The sequence below is a fragment of the Gossypium arboreum genome, chromosome 6, assembly GCF_025698485.1.
Source record: "Gossypium arboreum isolate Shixiya-1 chromosome 6, ASM2569848v2, whole genome shotgun sequence".
Classification (NCBI taxonomy): domain Eukaryota; kingdom Viridiplantae; phylum Streptophyta; class Magnoliopsida; order Malvales; family Malvaceae; genus Gossypium; species Gossypium arboreum.
The window spans coordinates 64,414,301-64,436,403 of record NC_069075.1 but is presented as its reverse complement, the minus strand read 5'-3'; the positions used below and the strand labels follow the sequence as shown (position 1 = coordinate 64,436,403).

The 22,103-nt window shown below is 32.7% G+C and overlaps 1 protein-coding gene across 7 annotated transcripts; it reads left to right on the top strand.

Moving 5' to 3' along the window:
• Positions 1-8,545: 8,545 nt before the first annotated feature.
• On the top strand, positions 8,546-16,005 carry LOC108486166 (UDP-arabinose 4-epimerase 1-like). Of its 7 annotated transcripts, none has more exons than XM_017790048.2 (10): positions 8,546-8,765; positions 9,629-9,782; positions 10,181-10,305; positions 10,869-10,982; positions 11,066-11,173; positions 11,276-11,367; positions 13,445-13,586; positions 13,733-13,827; positions 14,309-14,438; positions 15,339-16,005. In XM_017790048.2, exons 2-10 carry the CDS (start codon positions 9,722-9,724, stop codon positions 15,711-15,713), a joined length of 1,242 nt encoding a protein of 413 aa, XP_017645537.1. In that variant the 5' UTR covers positions 8,546-8,765; positions 9,629-9,721; the 3' UTR covers positions 15,714-16,005. The 7 variants fall into 7 exon arrangements, with proteins under 7 accessions (XP_017645537.1, XP_017645536.1, XP_017645538.1 ...); XM_017790047.2 differs by having other exon boundaries at positions 9,624-9,782; XM_017790049.2 differs by having other exon boundaries at positions 8,546-9,075; positions 9,624-9,782.
• Positions 16,006-22,103: the final 6,098 nt, after the last annotated feature.

The following is a 22,103-nucleotide window of genomic DNA, read 5'->3' as shown; positions in this document are numbered from 1 at the left end:
AATGGTTGTTTCCATTTTATTTCTTGGTAGAATGGGTAAATGGAATGGTTTTGTGCTTCCAATTTGAACAATACTGGGCCTCCTCAACTTTAACTTTAGATTAATATTATTTTAAAGTTTGTGTTTGTACTGTCAATCTTTCAACATGTACCTGTCTAAGACCCAAATACTACCAAAATTCTATCATCATTTTCCTTAGCCCAATTATTCTCAAAAAGCTCAATTATTCTCAAAAATAATAAAATAACATGCATTTTAACATAAAATTCACTAAATTAACACATTCCATTGAAATAGTAAAATATAACAAAATAAAGTGAAAAATCACATAAAATGTTACTTATATAGTCAAAATCTATATGAATTATTCATAAGAGAGTGCTGAAATATCTATACATTTTAAAGTTTATAGGTAGTGTTTTTTCCCAAACCCCTCTTTGATTGTTTGTGATGTTCTATTGTGATTCTTTTTTTTGAAATTATCTTCAACTGTTTGTGAGTTTATTCTCTACTATTTGTGATTTTTTTTAAATTACCTTGACAAGATTAGGGAAACCAAAAATTGTATGTACTTAGATGGTTGTAAATGTTTGTTAAGTGAGATTACATTTGTGTTATTTATTGACATATTTGATTGGCAATGAGTAAATAATCATGAAAAGTGCATGTTATTTATTAAAAATTAACATGTGAGAGACATTTTATTGATAATTTGCATGTATTGAGACTACTTGTTCTTTTATGAGAGGATGAACATTTTTATTTGTCTTTTCTGATAAAATAGTCTGAAATGGACTTATTTGTACATTTGCTCCACCCAAACAGCAAGCAGCTACTTTTTCACCCGAACAACAACCATTTACTGTAGCTGTTCCAATTGAACCTCCAAATTTGAAACTTGCTCTAACTAGATGGAGACCTAATCCTCCAAGTGCTACTAGACCACCTAAACTTCGATGTGAGTATTTACTCTAATAGCATTCTTAATTTTAATTTTACCTTTCATTTATAATTTGGATTGCCATCGTATCTGATCTGCTACTATGATTGTGATTGGTTGTTATAATCATTTTGTTTATTCTCTTTTCTCTTTTTAAACACTTGATTGTGGTCACTTGGTTGAATTTTGGTTATTTGTGACTAAATTTTTCGTGGTTTAATCACTGTAGGGTTTAAGATACATTTAATGTAAAATGGTAGGATGTACAAACTTTTGATTTATTATGTAACTTCTACCATTTTTATTTTGGATATTTTGAATGTTACTTATTGAATTATAATACATATGAAAGAATATTTTGCTTCTCAATTATTCATCTCCATTTTCTTTCTTCATTACCATTAACATATTAATTTTTTTCTTCACAATCATATTAACCCATTTAAACTTGAACAGCATATTAAGTCATCTCCAAGTTTTCACTATACAATTTAGAATGGAATTCTAAATGAATGCAAAATGTCAAATAATCAAAATTTTCCATTTGAATATTTTTCCATGCTATTTTTCATTAATTCTAAATCCAAAATCTAACAACTTGAATATTTACAAAATTGATACTACATTAAAATAAGTTCATAAATTACAAAACTCATACTTCAACATTACTTATCTAAAATTACCTATTAACATTTAAACTTTTTTTAAACCCTAAACCAAGAAAAAAAACCAAATAAAGATGGAGACCTAACTGAAATTCTACAAAATTATCCACATTATCTTCATCATTTCACCACCCAAAAGCAAAAAAGCAGTACCACCGTCAAAATACCCATATACAATGCTCATTCATTCTTTCCCTCTCCATATATCTTATCTTAATAAACGAACAAGAAAAGCTCTTGAACGTGGACACAATGGAGGATCAAACCATTTAAAAAAAATACAAGAATGCTTAAATAGATGCCTGTAATTTTCACAGTCGAAAAACCTTCTCCCCAAGTCTCCATTTGACCACGAAATCCATAAGGAAGCTCACAAGCCATAATAGCACACTGGGATTGCATTGGGTAACTCCATACTTGGGCGTTGAAGCTTCAATTTCATTCCCTGTTCTCTTTTTCTAATGGCAAAAAATGAAGCTTATGAAAAAAAATGATTTAGGGTTAGGGCTTTTACATATGGTAAAAATAGGGGTAAATAAATTTAAAATACTTACCTTATTACATGCAAAATACTGATCAATAATGATTGATTAAAGGATATTGAGACAACGGATGGATAACCAAAATGATAAATTATTGTAACGACAATAATCAAAATGAAAGTTCCAAAAAATTGAATGACCAGCTAGACTGTTTACCCTAATATTTTCTATACCATGTTTGTAATTAAAGTTTTTGACCACCATTTTAAATTTTATTTACGGAAGTGGGCCAAATTTTTCATTATTTATCGGAAAGGATCGAAAACTATAAAATGTGTCCACATGGCAAAATCACTCCCTCGGGAACGCGATTTGCTGAAATTTCCCCCAAAAATGCTCCTACGTGGACGCATTTTGTAGTTTTCGATCCTTTCCGGTAAATAATGAAAAATTTGGCCCACTTCCGTAAATAAAGTTGGAAATGGGCCTTTATTGGTAAAATGGTAAAAAAATTTAAATTTAAATATGGTATAGAAAATATTAGGGTAAACAGTCTAGTTGGTCATTTAATTTTTTGGAACTTTCATTTTGATTATTATGGTTAGGGTTAGGGTTATTTGCATGTTTAGTCCTTAGGGTTTGTGAGTTTAAGGTTTTAGGGTTGTAGTGTTAGAGTTTTGTTAAAATAATTTAGGGTTTTATTTATTTAAGGGTTAAGAATTTAAAAATAAAAAATTAAGATTTAGAGTTTTTTAAAATAATTAAATTAGGTTTTAGGGTTTTAAGAAAATTAATTAAATTAGGATTTAGAGTTTTTAAAAATTAATTAAATTAGGGTTCAGCTTTTTTAAAAAATAATTTTGTGTTTAGGTTAAGGGTTTAGAAAAAATTATATTGACAATAAGGATTTTGTTTTTTTTTTTCTACAGTAGTTTCAGAAAAATTAATTTTGAGAAGACGGTTCTGAAAAGAAAATGTCAAAAACGCTTCAAACAGGATGCATTATCAGCAAAATTACTAAAAAAAGCTCCCACGTGGACGCTCTTTTTCTACAGTAGTTCTTGAAAAAATAATTTTGAAAAGATGGTTCTGAAAAAATAGCTTCAAAAACACTTCAAGCAGAATGTACTGTCAGCAAAATTACTGAAAAAAGCTCCCACGTAGACGCTCTTTTTCTACAGTAGTTCCTAAAAAAATAATTTGAGAAGCCAGTTTTGAAAAAATAGTATCAAAAACACTTTAAGCAGGATGCACTGTCAGCAAAATTACTGAAAAAAGCTCCCACGTGGACGCTCTTTTTCTACAGTAGTTCATGTCTGGCCTTTGGCTAAAAATGGGCCAAATTTCATTCTCAGGTTGCATAAGTTACAGCAAGAAAAATTAGAGAGACTAAGCAGAATAGAAATTAAAGATGAGTGAACGTATTGTTGCTATTATTTACTATGATGGTGAGGTCCGTGATACCAAGAACGAAATTGTTTTTTTATCAAAAACACAACGCGACTGATTTTTAACCAGAACATAATTTAACAGAACTTCATAAAAGAATTACGCACAAAATCTTCGGAACGATGCTAATGAGAGTTTCTTCTATTAAGTATCAATTTTGTGTTTCGGTTGATCCTGTGACATATGACTCATTTGATATCAAAGATGGTCGTAGCTTGGAGGCAATGGTGCAGACTCATCTCGCTTGTGGATCATTATATCTTGAGTTATATGTACAATTTTCATCGCCAAATGAAGTATTTGCGACTTCAATATCTATTGCTATTCGAGAGGAATACACCCCTACCCGACACTCTGTTAGTGGGAGACAGAACACGGAAGCGTCCTTGCTTGGTGGTAGTATGGAATATACAACTCCTGCACGAGACTCGGTTAGTGGATGGAACTTGCACCTCGATGGGCCGATGTTCGATGCTAAAAATACGTACTGGCGAATTACATCAACTTTTAGTGGTTAGCAATCTACATCTGATTGGGGATGTTACGAAACGTCCACAAGAAGGGATGATGTACTCTCTACGACGTCCACCGGTGAGGGGACATAGTACATTGCAGATGATGGTAGGTTGGATGATGAGTCGATGTGGATCCACCTTGAGAGCCCAGCCCCGATGGTGCAAAAGTTGCATTATTTTCTAAACCAAAACATGTTCCAACTGAACCTAAAGACGTTGAAGGGGGTTCAGATGAAGAAGAAGAAGATCACAATTCAGGACGTACTCACCTCCAGCCCACATGCATAATGCCAATCTATCGGCAGATGATGCGTTGGAGTTTTTAGATCTACCACACAGAAGGCGTGACTGTATAAGTTTGTCATTAGATTCGAGTGAATTAGAAGTTGGTAAGAAGTTTTCCAGTAAGCATAGTTTTCTTGGTGCATTGAAATAACATAGCATCATGAACAGGGTTAACAGCAACATGGTTAAATCCAAATTTAAAAAGTTCGAGGCCAAGTGTATAGTGTAAGATGGTACATGTTCATGGAAAATCATAGCTTCAATTAGGAAAAAGATAGGCTTGTAGGAGATAAAAAAGTACAAAGGTCCACATACCTGTGTTGTTAGTATATTATCATTGGGTGTTTAGGGTTTTTGAATAATACTGTTATTACTTAATGTTGCATTATTTAACATACTTCGTTGACAGGTGTTTCACAAGATTATCCCAAGATGGATTCAAATATGATAGCTAGCTTAATTCTACCGATAGTGAAGGCAAATCTCAAGACTTCTGTGTTGGTCTTAATTGCCAATATTCGTAGCCAATTGAGGCACATGCCCTCTTACCACAAGGCTTGGATAGCTAAACGTAAGGCGTTGGAAAAGATGCATAGTGGGTGGGACGCTTCTTATAATGATGTGTGGCAGTGGTGTCAAGTGCTGGAGAGGTACGTCCTAAGTTGTATAACAGACCTTGAAACGAGCCCTACATACTACAACAACCGATTTCTCCCAGTTAACAAACAAGGCGCAGACTACTTCTGTAACGTACCTTTCGGTTAGTGGACACAATCATATGACGGCGGCTTACGATATGGTCATATGACCTCAAACTTAGCTGAATGCATAAATTCTGTTATAAAAGGAGCACGTCATTTGTCAATAACTTCAGTTGTTTGAGAGATATATTTCTATTTGGCGGCACTATTTCCAAAGCGAGCACTGTGTTATAAAGGCCAAATGCAAGAAGGCCATGTATGGTGGCGGAAGGTATTGCAAGAAATTAACAAGGCGAAGACGCTGGCCAACACCATGCATACAGTGCGTCATGATCGCATCAACCTATAGTTTTGTTTGATGGAGTTCGACAGACCAAACTAATGTATTACCGGTGAGCAATATCGTGTACACCTGATAAATAGAACTTACGACTGTGGGACGTTTGACGCACTTTGCTATCCACGCGCTCATGCAATTGCAACTTGTCAGAACCTCCGTTTGGATCCCGTGAGATATGTTGACGAGGTGTACAAAATAGAATACATGTACAATGTGTGGAGACACGTATTCCTACCGATCCTAGATGAATATAAGTGGTCGTCTGTATTGCTTGCTCCATTTAAGTTGTTACCGAATACAGAATTGCGTCGCAAACTAAAAGGTCGACCTTGCTTGAGTAGAATACGTAATAATATGGATATCTGGGAAAAACAAACCAGCAGAAGTTGTGCGGATGGTGTAGAAATCCAGGTTATACAATTTGAACATGTTCAAATTGAAATAGGTGATAATTGCTGTAATAAAATTATGTTGTATTATTTCTATTGCCTTATTCAAAAGAACTTCTATTTTATTAAAAAGATAAAAATAATTTACTATTAAAATATTCAAAACAACTTTTATTTTATTAAATGAAACAATATAAAAATAGTTTGTACAAATATATTAAAAAAATCAATGTATGTGTCGGTCGGAATCAGTGCCACATGGGGTGGTTGATTATTATCTATTTGATTCCTCCTTGGTTTAGCTTTCGGCGGGGGTTGTGGTTGCTCCGGCGAGGGTTGTGGTTGTTCTGGTTGTGGGTGTTGGGAGGATAACCCACCTTAATAGAATAAAGAATGCGAAGGTGTTTGCATCACCCACGGCGGAGATGTTTGAATCCCATAAGGCGATGGGGATTGGTAATAAGATGAGCTCCCCAACGGTACCTCGTGCAATCCCTCCTACGATGATGACTTATATATCGTCGATTAAGTCAGAGTCATCGAAAAAGGAGATGCATCGGGCCATACATTTCAACCTGGCATAGGACTGGAAAAAGGAAACATATAAGAGTTAGGATACATATAAGGACTAGGATACGCACCTAGCATAATCTGAAAGGGCTGTGGTGTGGATGTTGTCGCTTGAGGCGGCCCGGTGATTGTGTGGGTGTTGTTGATGGGCCTGTGCTGTCATCCATTCTCCTTGGATTTAAAGGGTTCCGTCGTTCCTTTTCGACACGGATTTGCCTACGTCTCTGCTCTCCCGATAGCAAATATGGCTTGCCATGGATCCTAAACCATGGCATGTAATCTGGCGAGCACACTAACTCTGGAACGATGATCGGTTCGCGAATAGGTATATGATCAAACTAATTTTCCCAAATTTTGATATATTCCGAGAAGAATACCGGCCAATTCGTATTTGATTGCCATAAGTCAATTTTGTGCTCATCATTGAGCACTTCGGGTGCCACGAGAATCAGCTGTCGAAATCTAAATTGCCGCAACACTCTATTCGTCTGGTGCATCTCGACAGTAGTATAGTTGACCAATGGGACCTTAACATGCCAAATGTTCGGATTTTAAAAGAATTCATCCAGAATTACTGCCCGAATTGCTGAATCCTCATATGGTGTCCATTGAAACTATATGAACATGATAAAAATATTAGTTATATACATAATATTAAATACTAAATATAAAACGACTATGTTATGTATATATATTATTAATACTTACATGCGCTTTCAACCGTTGGTCTAATAGAAGCCGTATATCTTCAAGAGCGGTAGGTATTCCAACATAAACTTGTCAAATGGTTCCACCTAATTAAATAATTTTTTAGCGTAAAATTATATTTTAAATCTATGTAATAATTGTAAAATATAATATAAATTTTACCTCGTTATAATTGAGAATGTATATGGGTGGTTCACTCGATGACGTAAAAATGGAAAGCAAAACCGAGCCCATGATTGTAGTAGTGATAGACAACCTTCGATTTTGACTTTATTTAGTAGCATCGTCCTGCACATCTCCTGGTACAATGTTGCCAACACGGCAGACCTTCAACTAAGTTCGCTAGCTGCTCTAAACTCAATGAGTTTCAACAGCCACCTCAGATGTACGAGGTTTCGTGACAAGTCCGGCATCAAATAACCTCCAATCATCTCAAGGATGTATGCCCGAGCATATCATATTTTTTCTACTTCAGTCGAATCATTCCCCGGCTCTGGGAATGTGTCTCGTAACCAGCCCATCTCAATCCAACCTCCGTAAATATTATTTGAAATTGCATCTAAAAGATTGTAACATATTGCTCCCCAATCAGTAGATTGAACAGACCCTGTGAGTACGGATCCATCCACTGGCAATCCCAGTTGTAACTGCACGTCCTCTAAAGTGATGATACACTTTCCGCATGGAAGATGAAATGTGTGCGTCTCGGGTCTCCACCTTTCTATTAATGCACTAATGAATTTCGGGTCCAACTTGCAACCCCGGTCTATATTAGCCACGTGCCAAAAACCCGCTTCCCTCAAGTAGTTTTCTATCAATGATGATGGAGGACTCTAGATATATTACGAATATAACATTGTAAACCCGATTTATAGACTGTTACAAAAAATTATAAAATAAAAATTAATTAAAATTACATAAATGAAAATATAATTAAATAATATTAAAAAATTAAAATTAACCCTTACCATTTTCATTTGTTCGATATAGATATGTTTATAATCGAGACGAATTAATTCCCTGGCCATTGCTAACCCAATCAAATATTTTTGAAATTATAAAAAAAATACTAATTTAAAAAAATTAAAGAAATTAATTTAATTAAAAAGAGCTTTGAGAGATTTATAGAGAAATTTGAGAGATTTTTTGAGAAATTTGGAAGAAATGTTGTGTGAAAAAAATAGGAGGGGTTTTTTATAGTTTTTTTTTTTTTATCGTTAGATGCCCAACTAAAATTTTAAATGACTGTTGAAAAAAAAAATACGAGTTGCGTCCTTGAAGGAACAATTTTGCCACATCAGCAAAGCAAGTCCACATCAGAGCGTTTTGTGCTGACATGGCAAAATCGTTGCCTTAGGGATGAAATTTATTGAAATTTCTCAAAAAAACGCTCCCACATGAACGTATCTTGTAGTTTTCGGCCGTTTCCGATAAATAATGAAAAAATTAATCTATTTTCATAAATAAAATTAGAAGTGCCTTTACATCAAAATTTGTTTATTATGTAATTAAATTTTTTTGTAAAATGGTGTGCTCCGCCTTTTACAACTGTTGTTGGTCTCCCCCTCTCAGTGTAGAAAAGATGTCAAGTATTTATATTTGAAACGTACGCAGTGAGGCCCTAAGACAGGGAGGGAGGGACCTGCTCTGCTGCCTTGCCTCGCCTTGCCTTGCCTTTTTACGTTTACTCTCTCTCTCACGTTTTCAATCATCGTGGCTGGGTTCTTTCTTGCTTTTAATTTATTCTAAAGTTTCTTTGCATTACATATTTGCATGTATTACAAATGTGATGTTTAGATCCTTTTGCTGATGCCAAGTTCATCCCTCTTTCCCTTGCCTTTTTCCGTTGTTTTGTTTTTTCTTTTGTTTTTTCTTGGCCTTCTTCAAAGTCTCATTAATGTTCTTTTGTTTTTATTTTCTGGTAAATTTCTTTTTATTCCATTTCCTTTGGTGCCTCTGCCATGAAAGTCCTGGTTTTCGTTTTGTGCTTTTCTATGATTTCTCATTTGAGAATAGGGTCACATTTCTTTGGTGGGATTCTTTTTCTTTGCCTAGGTGATTTCAGATTCTAGCTTTATTTTCTTAACTGGGTCTGTCTCTGATTAATCAAAGTAAAATTAAATGTTTAATTGTCTAATTGTATTGTTTTTTTTGTATTAATAATTTTTTATTCTACTGCTTGACCAAACGTGCTCTGACAAAGAATTGCAAATGTGTTTATTTATTTATTTTTATTATTTTCATCTCTTTAATTTTTATTTTATTTTCTTATTTACTTGCTATTTGTTTTTTTTTTTTTGGATCTTGAATTTCAAGTTCTCTTCTGTCTGTGATTATAGGAATTTGAAATGTAATATGAAAATGATCCTGGCTTCTTTTTTTTTTTTCCATTTAAATTTATTATAATTTTCGAATTCAACCTTTTGTGGTGTCCTTTCTATTTTCTGAATTCAATGGATGGTCCATATATAATTGATTTTTGTTTCTTTATTTTACCAATTTTCTGTATATGTTATGATTCTCTCATGTTTTAAGAAATGTTGTAATCGTTGTTAACCTTTTTCTGTTTTTGTTTTTAGAGCAGATTTGCCACAAAGCCATTTCCAAGGAAGGCTCTTTGATTGATCCTTGAAATTGAAACATAAATTGTGTTCATATCACAAGAAGTTTTCTTCAAATGCTAAATTTTGCAAGAGGGAGAAGCCAGCCAAGGTCTACTAGATCCATGCCGTTGTCCGGTAACATTTTCTCTCAACTTCATTTTCTAAGTTCTAATCCATTTCTGGTTCATTTTCTTATATAATCTCGATGCGCTTTCATTTCTTATTACTTATGATGAACTTAATCCTCCCATTTTCATTTAAAAAGTTTGAACTTTACCCATTCATTTGAAATTTGGATAATCAAACCATCTTCTGCTGAGAATTTTGTTGAAAATACTTGTTTACTTTTTAAAATTGTAGTAACTATTTGTTGCCGAGTGTGGAAAACAAATTATATATTCAATTTTTTCTCAAGTTATTTATGATATATGACTTGCTTACATTTTAAGGCAGAGCAGAGCTGATGATGATATAAAATTGGAAAAAGAAAATTGTTCTGTAAATTTAATTTTGTTGTTTGTGTTTTATTGCAGGAATGGAATATCCTGATCCCAAGAGGAAGAGCAATTTTGTAGGTAAAATCCTTATGGCTGCAACCCTTACAGCCTTATGCATTATCATGCTCAAGCAATCCCCAAACTTCAACACTCTAAGTCGGGTATGTACTCAATTCGTTCTCTGGTTTTCTCTTCCCTCTCTATAATGCTATACCGAAGTTAATATGCAATATTTGTTCTCTCTATCACAAGAAAAAATGGGGCATAGTGATTCTATAATACCAGGTTCAATCTATCAAAAGATTGTGCCGCATTTTTCCAGTGCAGATATCTTGGTTACTTTGACAATTGAAGAACAACTGACATTGTCAATAAGACTTTTTTTCTTTATTTGATTTTCTTTAAATTGTTAAGTTAGTTCTGATATGTGGTTATATTTCTGGGGCTTCACTAGCAATTATAGCTGGACCCTTTGCTATTGTCCATAAGATTCATCCTTGCATGTTGTCGTTGCCTGCTGCTGGCTTATTTCATCAAACTGTTCACTTGATGGTGGATTTGTCCTTTGGCCTTCGAATGTGGTTAACATCTTCCCTTCTAGTTGAGGAAAAAACATAATTGATGCTACTTTATATGAACACTTGGAATCAGTCCAGTTGTTTTGTAGTTATATAGTGTTACAACTTCTGAAATCTCTTACCATTCTTGACTTTTGTCATTCCAGTTCTCCGAACATGAAGAAGGTGTAACACATGTTCTTGTAACTGGTGGTGCTGGCTATATTGGTTCACATGCTGCTTTACGACTTCTGAAGGAGTCATACCGTGTAACTATTGTGGTATAATTCAGGATTCCTTATATTTCAGTTGTTTTGCATAGTGATTAGTCCTGGTTTTAAGGAAGAAGTTTCCTCTCTTGCAGGACAATCTTTCACGTGGAAACATAGGTGCTGTCAAGGTTCTACAAAAATTATTTCCGGAGCCCGGACAGCTTCAATTCGTTTATGCTGACTTGGGGGATGCAAAAGCAGTATCCTTTTCTTGAAATTTGATATGATTATTATTTTTCAAAATTATCAATTTAATGCATTTAAATGTGGATGTGGTGTACTGTGTTTCCTTGATTTTATAGGTAAACAAAATATTTTCAGAAAATGCATTTGACGCTGTAATGCACTTTGCAGCTGTTGCATATGTTGGGGAAAGCACACTTGATCCTCTCAAGTAAGTTTCCTTAGCTTCTTCATAATTTATAATTGGCTGAGTTAATATAGATCAGATGAGCTGTGAGGTAGATTGCACATTTTGCTATTTTTCCATTGATATTTTGACAAGTGCTTATTTAGTTGATGAACCCAACTGTGCTGTAGTACCATGAAATGAGTAGAAAGAGTGTATTGTTTCATTGGTCCTGCTGATGGCAACTCTGCCTATTTAATTGTACCCTTGTTTATAAATTACATGGCAGGATACCAGTTTCTAAGGTCCATTCTATTTCACAAATAATTTAAGCTTTGTTACCTGACCTTACCATGATTTATGAGAGCACTAGAACTGAAGCTAATAAATTTCCATCAGTCAAAGAGCAGTTCAGGGAAGAGCTATTCTAGGTCACTACATTTCGAAAGAAAAACTTAAGTTGGATTCCTTTTGTTTATGTGGACCTATAGATGAATTTTTTCCACTAAGTATGCTTGATACATTGTGTCTTCCACGTATAAAGCCTTAGACTTGTCTAGGGTCCTTTCTTATGCTTAACCCAACAGTTTGAGATGAAAAAGGGATTGTCCTGGGGTTTGATTGTTGTTTTATTTCTGAGTGCTTCTGTCTAACCAACTGTACCATATAGCCACAACCTTTGGCGCTGCTATTCACTAAATTACTGGCAGTCTGGCACTGCCACTGATACCATTACCATTCAAATGTCTTCATTGTAACACTCCTTACCCGAGTGAACTCGAGCAACGAATGTTACATTTAACACTGAACATACATTTACGATTTCAAATGCTTTTAAATTGAATTTTTAATAATGATTTGAAGACCTTATTACATTTTAGGAACATAATTAGACTATTAATAATGATTTCAAGACCTTATTACTGAGGCCTACATTTCTTGAGACATTGCCATGGCATTGTAGAAGTTCAGCTTCGATGTTGCCCTGTCTCGAGACAAGTGAGTGCATGTCTCCAGACAAAGTCCTTTATGTCTCGAGACACGACTCAGTTATTGTAGACTTTTAGCTTTGAAGTTTGTATGTCTCGAGACGCAATTCACATGTCTTGAGACCTTGGGATAGGGGGCTTAAAAATTCTGTTTTCAAACACATCCAAACCATACCAAAATCATTCATAATCATTCCAAGCACAAACCATAACTCATATACCAAATAATACCTTATATTTACTCACCAAAACACGTCAAAATCAAGCGTGGGAATCAATTAGTTCCTTATTACTTACATAAACATTCACCTATGTACATGCCATATACTTAAAACAAAAATAGTGGAGATAGCATACTTTTCTCCAAGCTCTTGGGGTGTGACGAGATGTGAAGAGACTGATGCTCGATAAATCCTCACTTCACATCTTTACCTATGCGTTAAAAATAACGTGGTAAGCTTGTGAAAGCTTAGTGAGTACAACTAGAATTAAACTTACCTTTAATTAAATAAATGAAATATAGTTCAATAGCATTATAGCAAATAAGTATAGAACAATTTAGTATTAGTATCCCCATACTATAACTCAATCATTATAATTTCTTTAATTATCATTCCATCACTAACACATAATCTTGTCATATTATTCTTAGCTTTATTTTTGTCTTTTATCATTCAATGGTCGCCCAACGTAGACTTTACAGAACACTTAGGACATACGGAAATAGTATAGGGATGCACTGAAGTGCAATAACAGAACAGAGTAGCACCAGAGTGCCATGTCATCACAGAATAGCACTCAAGTGCTTAATCAGAACAAAGCGACACCGAAGTGCCATGTCAGAACAGAGAGAGTGCTAAGTATTTCGTAATGGCATGCCATCTATATCCCACTAGTTCTCATCTTGTCTACTTGGGCAATTATATCAGAATCAACTTCATTTTCACATTTCAGAACAGAATTTGCACATTTTGAATTTATTTCTCATATATTTTCATTAACTAAGTTATTAAAAATCATCGTTTTTTACATTTAAAATCAACTTCTCAGTCTTTGATTGAGAAGTTTTCATATGATTTAAATTAATCTTGAAATTATCTTCTTTATGGTATATATATTCCCATGAATTTTAGGTATTATCACAACATTACTTCAAACACCTTGGTGATCTTAGAGTCAATGGCTGCACATGATGTTAGGACTTTGATATATTCTAGTACATGTGCCACATATGGAGAGCCTGAAAAGATGCCAATCACTGAAGAAACCCCACAGGCAAGTTGCAAACTTGGTTTTATGCTTAACCATTTTGCTATTTTTTTGTTTGGGGCCAAAGATTAAGTGATCAACATTTATCAACTTATTGATTAATATAGAGTTATATTACAAGGCAACTGACCTTTGTTTTGGAACCAACTCAGGTTCCAATCAATCCATATGGAAAAGCTAAGAAGATGGCAGAGGATATCATCCTGGATTACTCTAAGAACTCAGACATGGCAGTAATGATCCTAAGGTTTTTTTTTAGTTTACTTTAGAAGCTTTTAGGTTACTTGTTTTTTTCTCAATGTGCATAATTTTAGTAACTCACCAAAATCCTATAAGTCTTCCAGGCCTTAAACCAAAACTAAGTATGTTAGATCTTCATACTTTCCCATTGGAGGACGTTAATTGATAAGTTCTCATTGTTCTTCCAGCCAACTTCTGCATAGATAAGACATAGACATGGAAGGTCTACCTATTCCTGTTTTTATTGTATTTTGTAGTTCTAGATTACAAGGAAACCTTAGAAGGTGGCTGAGTTCAGATTATTGTAATTATGAAGTTAGTATTGATGAACTTTGTAGGCCTAGAAGGACTTCTAGTATCATATTCAATGTGTAGAGTTCTGACCACAACTACTAATAGTCCAACAATATGCTCTTCTTTTTATTTATCCTTTTTACAGATTAAAAACTTGCAGCAGTTATGATTAATATATTTTTGGTAAATTTTAGATACTTCAATGTGATTGGATCAGATCCTGAAGGAAGATTAGGTGAGGCTCCCAAACCTGAGTTGCGTGAGCATGGACGAATTTCAGGTGCTTGTTTTGATGCAGCACATGGTGTTATTCCTGGTCTAAAGGTGTGTTATTCCTTTAATCCCTTCACTTTGATTCTTTAATGATTGCTTCGTACTTCCAGCTTCACCTGGGGTCAAGAAGTAAACTACTAGTCATATACAGGCAACCTAGATAATAGTTTGACATATTTTAGGAAGATTGTGAACACCAAAAATGGTGCAGATCCAATTCAATGTTCTGATTTTAATTTTTAAAACTTGGAGAGTAGCAGCAGCGAGCTTTCTTGAAGGCCTGTGCAATATATTGTTGATGTAAAATTGCATAATTTTGAGAATGCTATTCTCTTTCTACATACGAGGAAGTGCAAATAAGTCTACTGAAGTGATGATCTAACATGAAAGCAATCAAATTGTTGATTCTTTGTGTGAAAACAAAAAAAAGTTCATTATCAAAATTATATATAAGTGACTCTGGGGTTTGACAACCAATAGAAAAATTTCTGTGAACATATAATGCCTACATTTTCATCTTTTCCTTGAAACAAGTTTGTTGTAGATGATTTTGTATAGCCAGATGCATTATGTATTTAATTTTATTTTCTTTTATGGTGACATCCTCTTTGCAAGCATCTGCCTAATACTTTAGTTAGATCTTGGAGCTCATGGACGATTTGAAAGATCTGGGTGAAGAATTCAGTCATTTCACATGTTTAACAATGGTTCCTTTCTCAAGTGAAAAACTACATGTAGTGTATATGATAAATTAACTCTGTATTATTTATTACAACTGTGCTTTGTATGTGCTTATTGCATGTTTGTTTATTCTTGTAACTTTACAAGTTATCACACCTGTCATCCAACATGTCCATGGTTTTGCCTTTATGTTTCAAATGATTTCAGTGAACAAAGGGCACGATGGGGCTTTGTGGTAATTTTATTTTGGTTATTGGGATTTTCATGCAGGTCAAGGGAACAGACTACAAAACACATGATGGGACTTGCATACGTGATTATATTGATGTTACCGACCTGGTTGATGCTCATGTGAAAGCTCTTAAAAAGGCAAAGCCCGGTGAAGTGGGAATCTACAATGTTGGCACTGGAAGAGGTAGATCAGTGAAGGAGTTTGTGGAAGCATGTAAGAAAGCCACTGGGGTGGAGATCAAAGTTGACTATCTGCCCCGCCGACCTGGAGATTATGCTGAAGTGTTTAGTGATCCAACTAAGATCAGGCGTGAGCTGAATTGGACAGCTCAGCTTACTGATCTCCAGGAAAGTTTACAGATTGCATGGCGATGGCAAAAGGCACATCGTGATGGATACGCAGCAGCCTCTTAGGTGATGGTTACCTCTCTAGAGTCTACTCACAACCATTTTATTTGTTATAGCAATTGGCATATTGAAGACTACCCCTAGGTGGCTCCAATTTTAAGCTGTTTATGGAGGGGAGGGAAAATGGAGATGAAAATTCACTTTTTCAGTACTTGGCTAGTGATATATATATATATAATATATATAGAGAGAGAGAGAGAGAGAGAGAGAGAGAGAGTAAGCAGCTAATTCATTATATATGTGTATTTGAAGACCCAGCTCAGGCTCAGTTTTATTGATTTTCTTTTTCTTTCGCCCATATTTTCTTCCATGCTTTGTTATCATTACCAATCCAATACATTGATTCAATAATTCTTGCTGCTTGTGTGCCTGCTGAAAAGAAAACCCCTGTGAGGTGAAATTAACAAGTTATGTTTCTTTTAGACCGACAGTGAGACTTTTTTTGTAAGATTAAAAACAATGATAATACGTGTTTAGATATAAACATTGTGATGGGGGTGAGGAAAAATAAAAAATGATTTTTAAAGATATTATATTAAAATAAGTGTATATAAAAATATTAAAACCATACTTATATTAAATAATAAAATATAAAATATAAAATAAAATAAAATAAAATAAAATAATGTTAATGTTAACGTTAAATGAATCTTAGAAAATATTAGAGTTATATTTATATTAACTTATTAAAATCATTTTATATTGATTAATATATATAATCACTATATATTTATACGAATTAAATCTTAACAAAACAACATTCAATTATTTATATTTTTCATATTTTTATAGTATTTTAATTTATTCAATATTTTAAAGTATAAAATTTAATTCACTCAAAATATTACCATATTATTTTATATTAAAATTCAATTAATTATTAATTTATTTACATAGTTATATTTATTATTTTATGATTCTATTAATGTATATATTGATATTATTTTTATATAATTAATGATCTAAATTTATATGTATATCTCTTACTAAGAACATTAAAAAAATGCTGGTACTGGAAAACGAAAGAGCATGTTAGTAAAGACAAAAGATAAAAATGTAATTTAAGTTGTAAACGCAACTTCACTTTTTTTCTATTGGCCCTTAAAGGTCCAGTGAGAAAAGTAAAGTGTGGTGCCATCAAAATTTTTAAACGTAATAATTCAAACACATTGTAGTGATGAGATTGCACAAAAAACATACAAAACGTGGTAAAACAAGGGTTCTTCTGAATCCAAAGGAGCCCTTATTCTTGCATTGTTCCCTTCAAGGCCACCAAAGACCATTTTTATCTATCTTTATATTTTGGATAATTATTAGTAATTAATAGATCACAATATGCCTCAATTCTGGCAAGATAAGGTTTATAGGCCATTTTTTTTAATTTGGGTTTTTAGCTAATTTTAAATTTAATTGGGGATATAAGTCGGTTTGTTGGAAAATGTGTTCAGCTGGACGCATTTTTTAATTCTCTCTTCTAGGGTTAGCTTTTTTATTAGAGTTTAGGATTTTGGGTATTTTGAAAGTGTTTAAGGTTTTTGACTGAAAAGGCAAAAATTCTTAGGTAATTTTGGGAAGTCGGGGATGTAACAGCCCAATTTCGATAAAATTAAAACAGTGGTTTCGGGACCACAAATTCGAGCCGAAAATAAAATTTATTTTTATTTTATATATGATCCGTACTATATTAGAAATGTCATGTGAAAATTTTGATAAGAAAATTTTACCGAATATGTGTTTAATTACGGGAAGGACCAAATCGCATAAAATGCAAAAGTTGAATTCTAGTAGCTATAAGGATTAAATAGCTATGGAATTCAAAACTTAAGGTCCTTATATGGTAATTAGACCATTAAAGAAAGTATGTAGATATTTTGGTATGACTCATCCATAGAAAAAAAAAAGGCTAAGGACTAAATTGGAAAGATGAAACGTTATTAAATGACAATTTAATTAAATGAAAAAAAATTTCATATCATCTTCCCCAAATATTTCTATGGAAACCCTAGGAGAGAGGAAGAAAACTTATCAAGCCTATTTGGGTAAGTAATCAAGCCTCGTTTTTAGTAATTTTTATATTTTTGAAACTGAGATAGTCTTAATCTATCTATTTGGGGGATTAATTTGAAAAGTTATCAAAATGTGAAAAATGGGTCATGGATGTATATGGTGAAAATTAGAAATTTATGGTAGAAAATGAAAGGTTGTTGATAGATAAACAACTTTTACAAAATGATTTTTGATAAAAACATGATTTAGGGACTAAAATGTAAAGTTGTGAAATTTGGTTAAAAATTCTGAAATTTTATGAAAAATTCTGAAATTTTATGAATGCATGTGCTATAAATGTTGTAATGGGATTTTGGTTGCATGTGCTATAAATGTTGTAATGGGATTTTGGTTAGGCTTGGAATAAGGAGTAAATTGCATAAATTTCATTTTCCTAAATTGCATAAATTTCATTTTCTGAGCTTAGGGACGAATTGGGAATTTATGGAAAAGTTAAGGGCAAAATGGTAATTTTTCCTAGGATAAAAATCGAGTCCACTTGAATATAAAATATGATAAATTGATGTCAAATTTACTCGTATAGATTCGTTAGACCAAATTCGGAGCTAGAACGAGGAAAAGAGGAAAAAGTCGGATTAGTAGATTTTTCATACACGAACAATTGTCGAGGTAAGTTTGTGTAACTAAATTTTATATGTTTTTATACTTGAATTAAGTGTTGTGTTTGTGAATTGTATAAATATTATATATGTATATGACGTTGAAAATATACCTAACAAAGCCTGATTAACGAAAATGCCCGATAAAGGATAAACGAGAAAAATGTTACTTTTATGCTTGGAACGAATGTGGAATGTGATCATTTAAATTATATGAATGCTATAGATGTATAAAATAACTACATGCCGGGAAATGCTTGAAAATGTTAAATCTCGTTGAATAAATGAATATCGATAGATATGTGATTTCTCGAAATGAATGAGGACTTGCATTTGTTGCTGACGGGATTTAGCTCGGACGAGTAATCCTATTGACCTCATTTATGAAAGGATTTAGCTTGGACGAGTAATCCTAATATATAAATCCTCTTGAGCATATGTTATGAATTGGATTTAGCCCGGACGGGTTGATGCGGTCGTTGAGAGCACCAAAAATATCCTATTTCCTACAAAGTAATGAAAAAGAACAGTAAAGGGGAAGTAGGGTCGAATCCTCAGGGACCGGATTGCACGAATGCTTGTTTCTCGAAATCCTAGGTAGAATCGTGCCCAAGAAAACCTACGTTCGTAAAAAAATAAAAATAAAAGCAGAATTAAAAGTTTTGATCTCGAAAAATAAAATAAAAATAGAATTGAAAGTTGAATTGAAATTGTGAAATTAAATAAATTAAAATGGAGAATATAAAAATAAACACAGAGAGAGTTTCTTATGTGGTGAGATTCCAGCCTCCGGTTGTCTCGATTCGCCTTGGGTCCAATCGTTGGCTTTTAAGTGATCCTTCTCAAGCAGAGTATGTAACGTCCCCTAACCCTATACCGTCACCGGAATAGGGTTACGAGACATTACCAGTCAGTACAGTCCAATTTCGGTCATTAATTAAAATAAATATTCACACACATCCTAGTTTTAAGATGTCGTCCCTCTAATGGGCCCTCGCGGTCCAATATGAACAGTAAATTCAATTCGGGACTAATTTAGAATCACTACGAATTTTTAGTAAATTTCAAAATTCATACTACATACCATTGCCAACCATAATTTACTCATTTCATCAATACTTTTACAACCTAAATGACTCTCATTAAACATCCTGGGTACATGCCATTATCAATACTCAACATACTTTACCTTAATGAATTTGGGATCGTCTTGGGATGCTGATTCAACGTACTATCTTTACTTAACTCACAAGACGAAACAAACCGTATAATCGAGTATGGTATACTCAAGTGTTATTTCTATAATCCGAACAATTAATAATATAACAAATACTTAAGATCATAATAACAATTACAATTATTCAATTATTTATTCATAGATAAATTTCAACTACTTACCATATAAATTTTATACAAATCATATAATAAACACAATAACATAATTGTTCAATTCTTAACTAAATCCATTATTATTTACTCCGTTCTTTCACTTACTACTTGGTATAGCTTTCCTTAATTTACTCACAATTCAATATCATTAAACTATATTCAACTATACACTTATCAATCATATTCCATTTTAATTCATTTCAATAACATCAATTTCATTTATATCATATCAACTTACTATCCCGATAGCTTTCAAGATATACATATGATTCATATATCTCAAATCACATTTCAATTCATCAAGTGGCATCATATATCATCAATTCGAACTCCAATCATTTCATGAACCTTTGGTTCATATTTTCAATTTCATATCTAAATTTTCAATTCTCAATTCAATTTCTCGTTTCATTTCAATAGCTTGATCAATCAAATTTATTTGATTTATCTTTCACTTATTTACCCCTATTAACAAACCTGGACTTTGACGGATACACGAATTCCAACCCAAACACACCAGTACGGCACATTGTGCCTAAAACGGTACATAGTACCTGATCAATATACGACACATAAAGTGCCTAAAACGACACACAAGGTGCCTGATACGACACACGAGGTGACTGATACGACACACGAGGTGCCTGAAATACAACACATAAAATGCCTGATCGATAAAGCCGGCAAATCCCGTACACTTCCAGATCCTATGGCATGCCAATTATATCCGACTCAGCCCGACTAGTTAATAGGGTATTCCATTCACTTTCTCAATTTAATAATTCTTTCATCAATATCTCATTCCGATAATTACACATATTCACCCATTTTCACAATTCATACAATTTCATTCAATTCAACAAATATATTTCAATTATGCACATTAATTCATAATTCAATACAATTCAATTCACTTTTCAATACCAAATATTCAAATATCACAATCTCATATATTCATATCAATTTCCTCATATTTCCAATCAATATATTTTCAATATAACATTCATTCAATATTCAAATTTCTACATAAGTCATATATATTATATAATTCAATCAATATAAATTCAATCAAAATAATTTGAATCAATATAAATTCAATAAATTCATCGCATACCAAAATCAATCCATTCCAATTGTAAAACATCATAATTCTAACACTAACAATTGCCATATGTATATAAATATAACAAATAATAACTAAGTTCGGATTATAGAAATACAAACCATAATTTTTGAGCTAACTCCCGTTGACTTTGTCTTGTCCTTTCTTAGCCGAGATTTCTGGTACCACATTGACTACGAAATTAATACAATTCATAATCATTAATACATTACTAATTCACCCCTATTCTGCTGTTTGACAGTTTCGTCCCTTCTTTACTAAAAATTAGTTATCTCATAGTACAGAACTCGGATAATATTCCTATTGATTTCTAATGAAAATAGACTCATTAGGGATTCTAAACATATAACTTTAAGCCTATAATTATTTTTCTTCAACTTTTTTGTGATTTTCCAAAGTCAGAACAGGGGAACCCGAATTCATTCTGACCTTGTCTCACAAAATTCATTATATCTCATAATTTACAATTCAATTGCTTATATAGTTTCTTCTATAAGAAACTAGACTCAATAATATTTAATTCCATATTTTACTCATTCTCTAATTCAATTTCTACAATTTTTGGTGATTTTTCAAACTTAGACTACTGCTGCTATCCAAAATAGTCTTAGTACAAAATGTTGATTTACTTTAATTTCAATTTAATTCTAACTAAATTCACTTGCTTTTCTATCTTAATTCATACTTTATTTCTACTCAATTTTAACCAAACTTAGACATAATTATCTATTTTTCATCATAAAACCATAATTTCGAAATTCTTTCAATTTAGTCCTTAAAGCATAAAACTTATGAATCACTTTACAATTCAATCATTGCATCATTTTTAACTTGAATTTCTATCAATTTAGCCCTTAATTCATCATTTTATTTAACATGGACAATATCTAGAAATCTAATAACTATCAAAATATCAACTTAATTTCATCAAAACTTTGTTCTAAAACTTCTAAAACATCAAAATTAAATAAAAAGGGCTTGATTGACTTACCTATTAAAGCTTAAAGTTTCAAACCTTCAATTTTCCCTTTTCTCCCATTCTTTCTTTCTTTTTCTCCCCTGCTCTCTGTTTTGTTTCATTCTGTTTCTATTTCCTTTCATTTGCTTCTTTAGTTTATATATATATAATATAATATAATATAATATAATTAAAACATAAAGTATCTTTATTATATAATAATATAATAATATAATAATATACTAAACAAAAAAAATCTT

Excerpts from the sequence above, each read along its gene's own strand:
- LOC108486166 (XM_017790048.2), top strand. The coding sequence starts at position 9,722 with ATGCTAAATTTTGCAAGAGGGAGAAGCCAGCCAAGGTCTACTAGATCC. Across the intron at positions 11,368-13,444 it reads AGCACACTTGATCCTCTCAA|GTATTATCACAACATTACTT; the intron begins GTAAGTTTCCTT and ends CATGAATTTTAG. Across the intron at positions 14,439-15,338 it reads GTGTTATTCCTGGTCTAAAG|GTCAAGGGAACAGACTACAA; the intron begins GTGTGTTATTCC and ends ATTTTCATGCAG.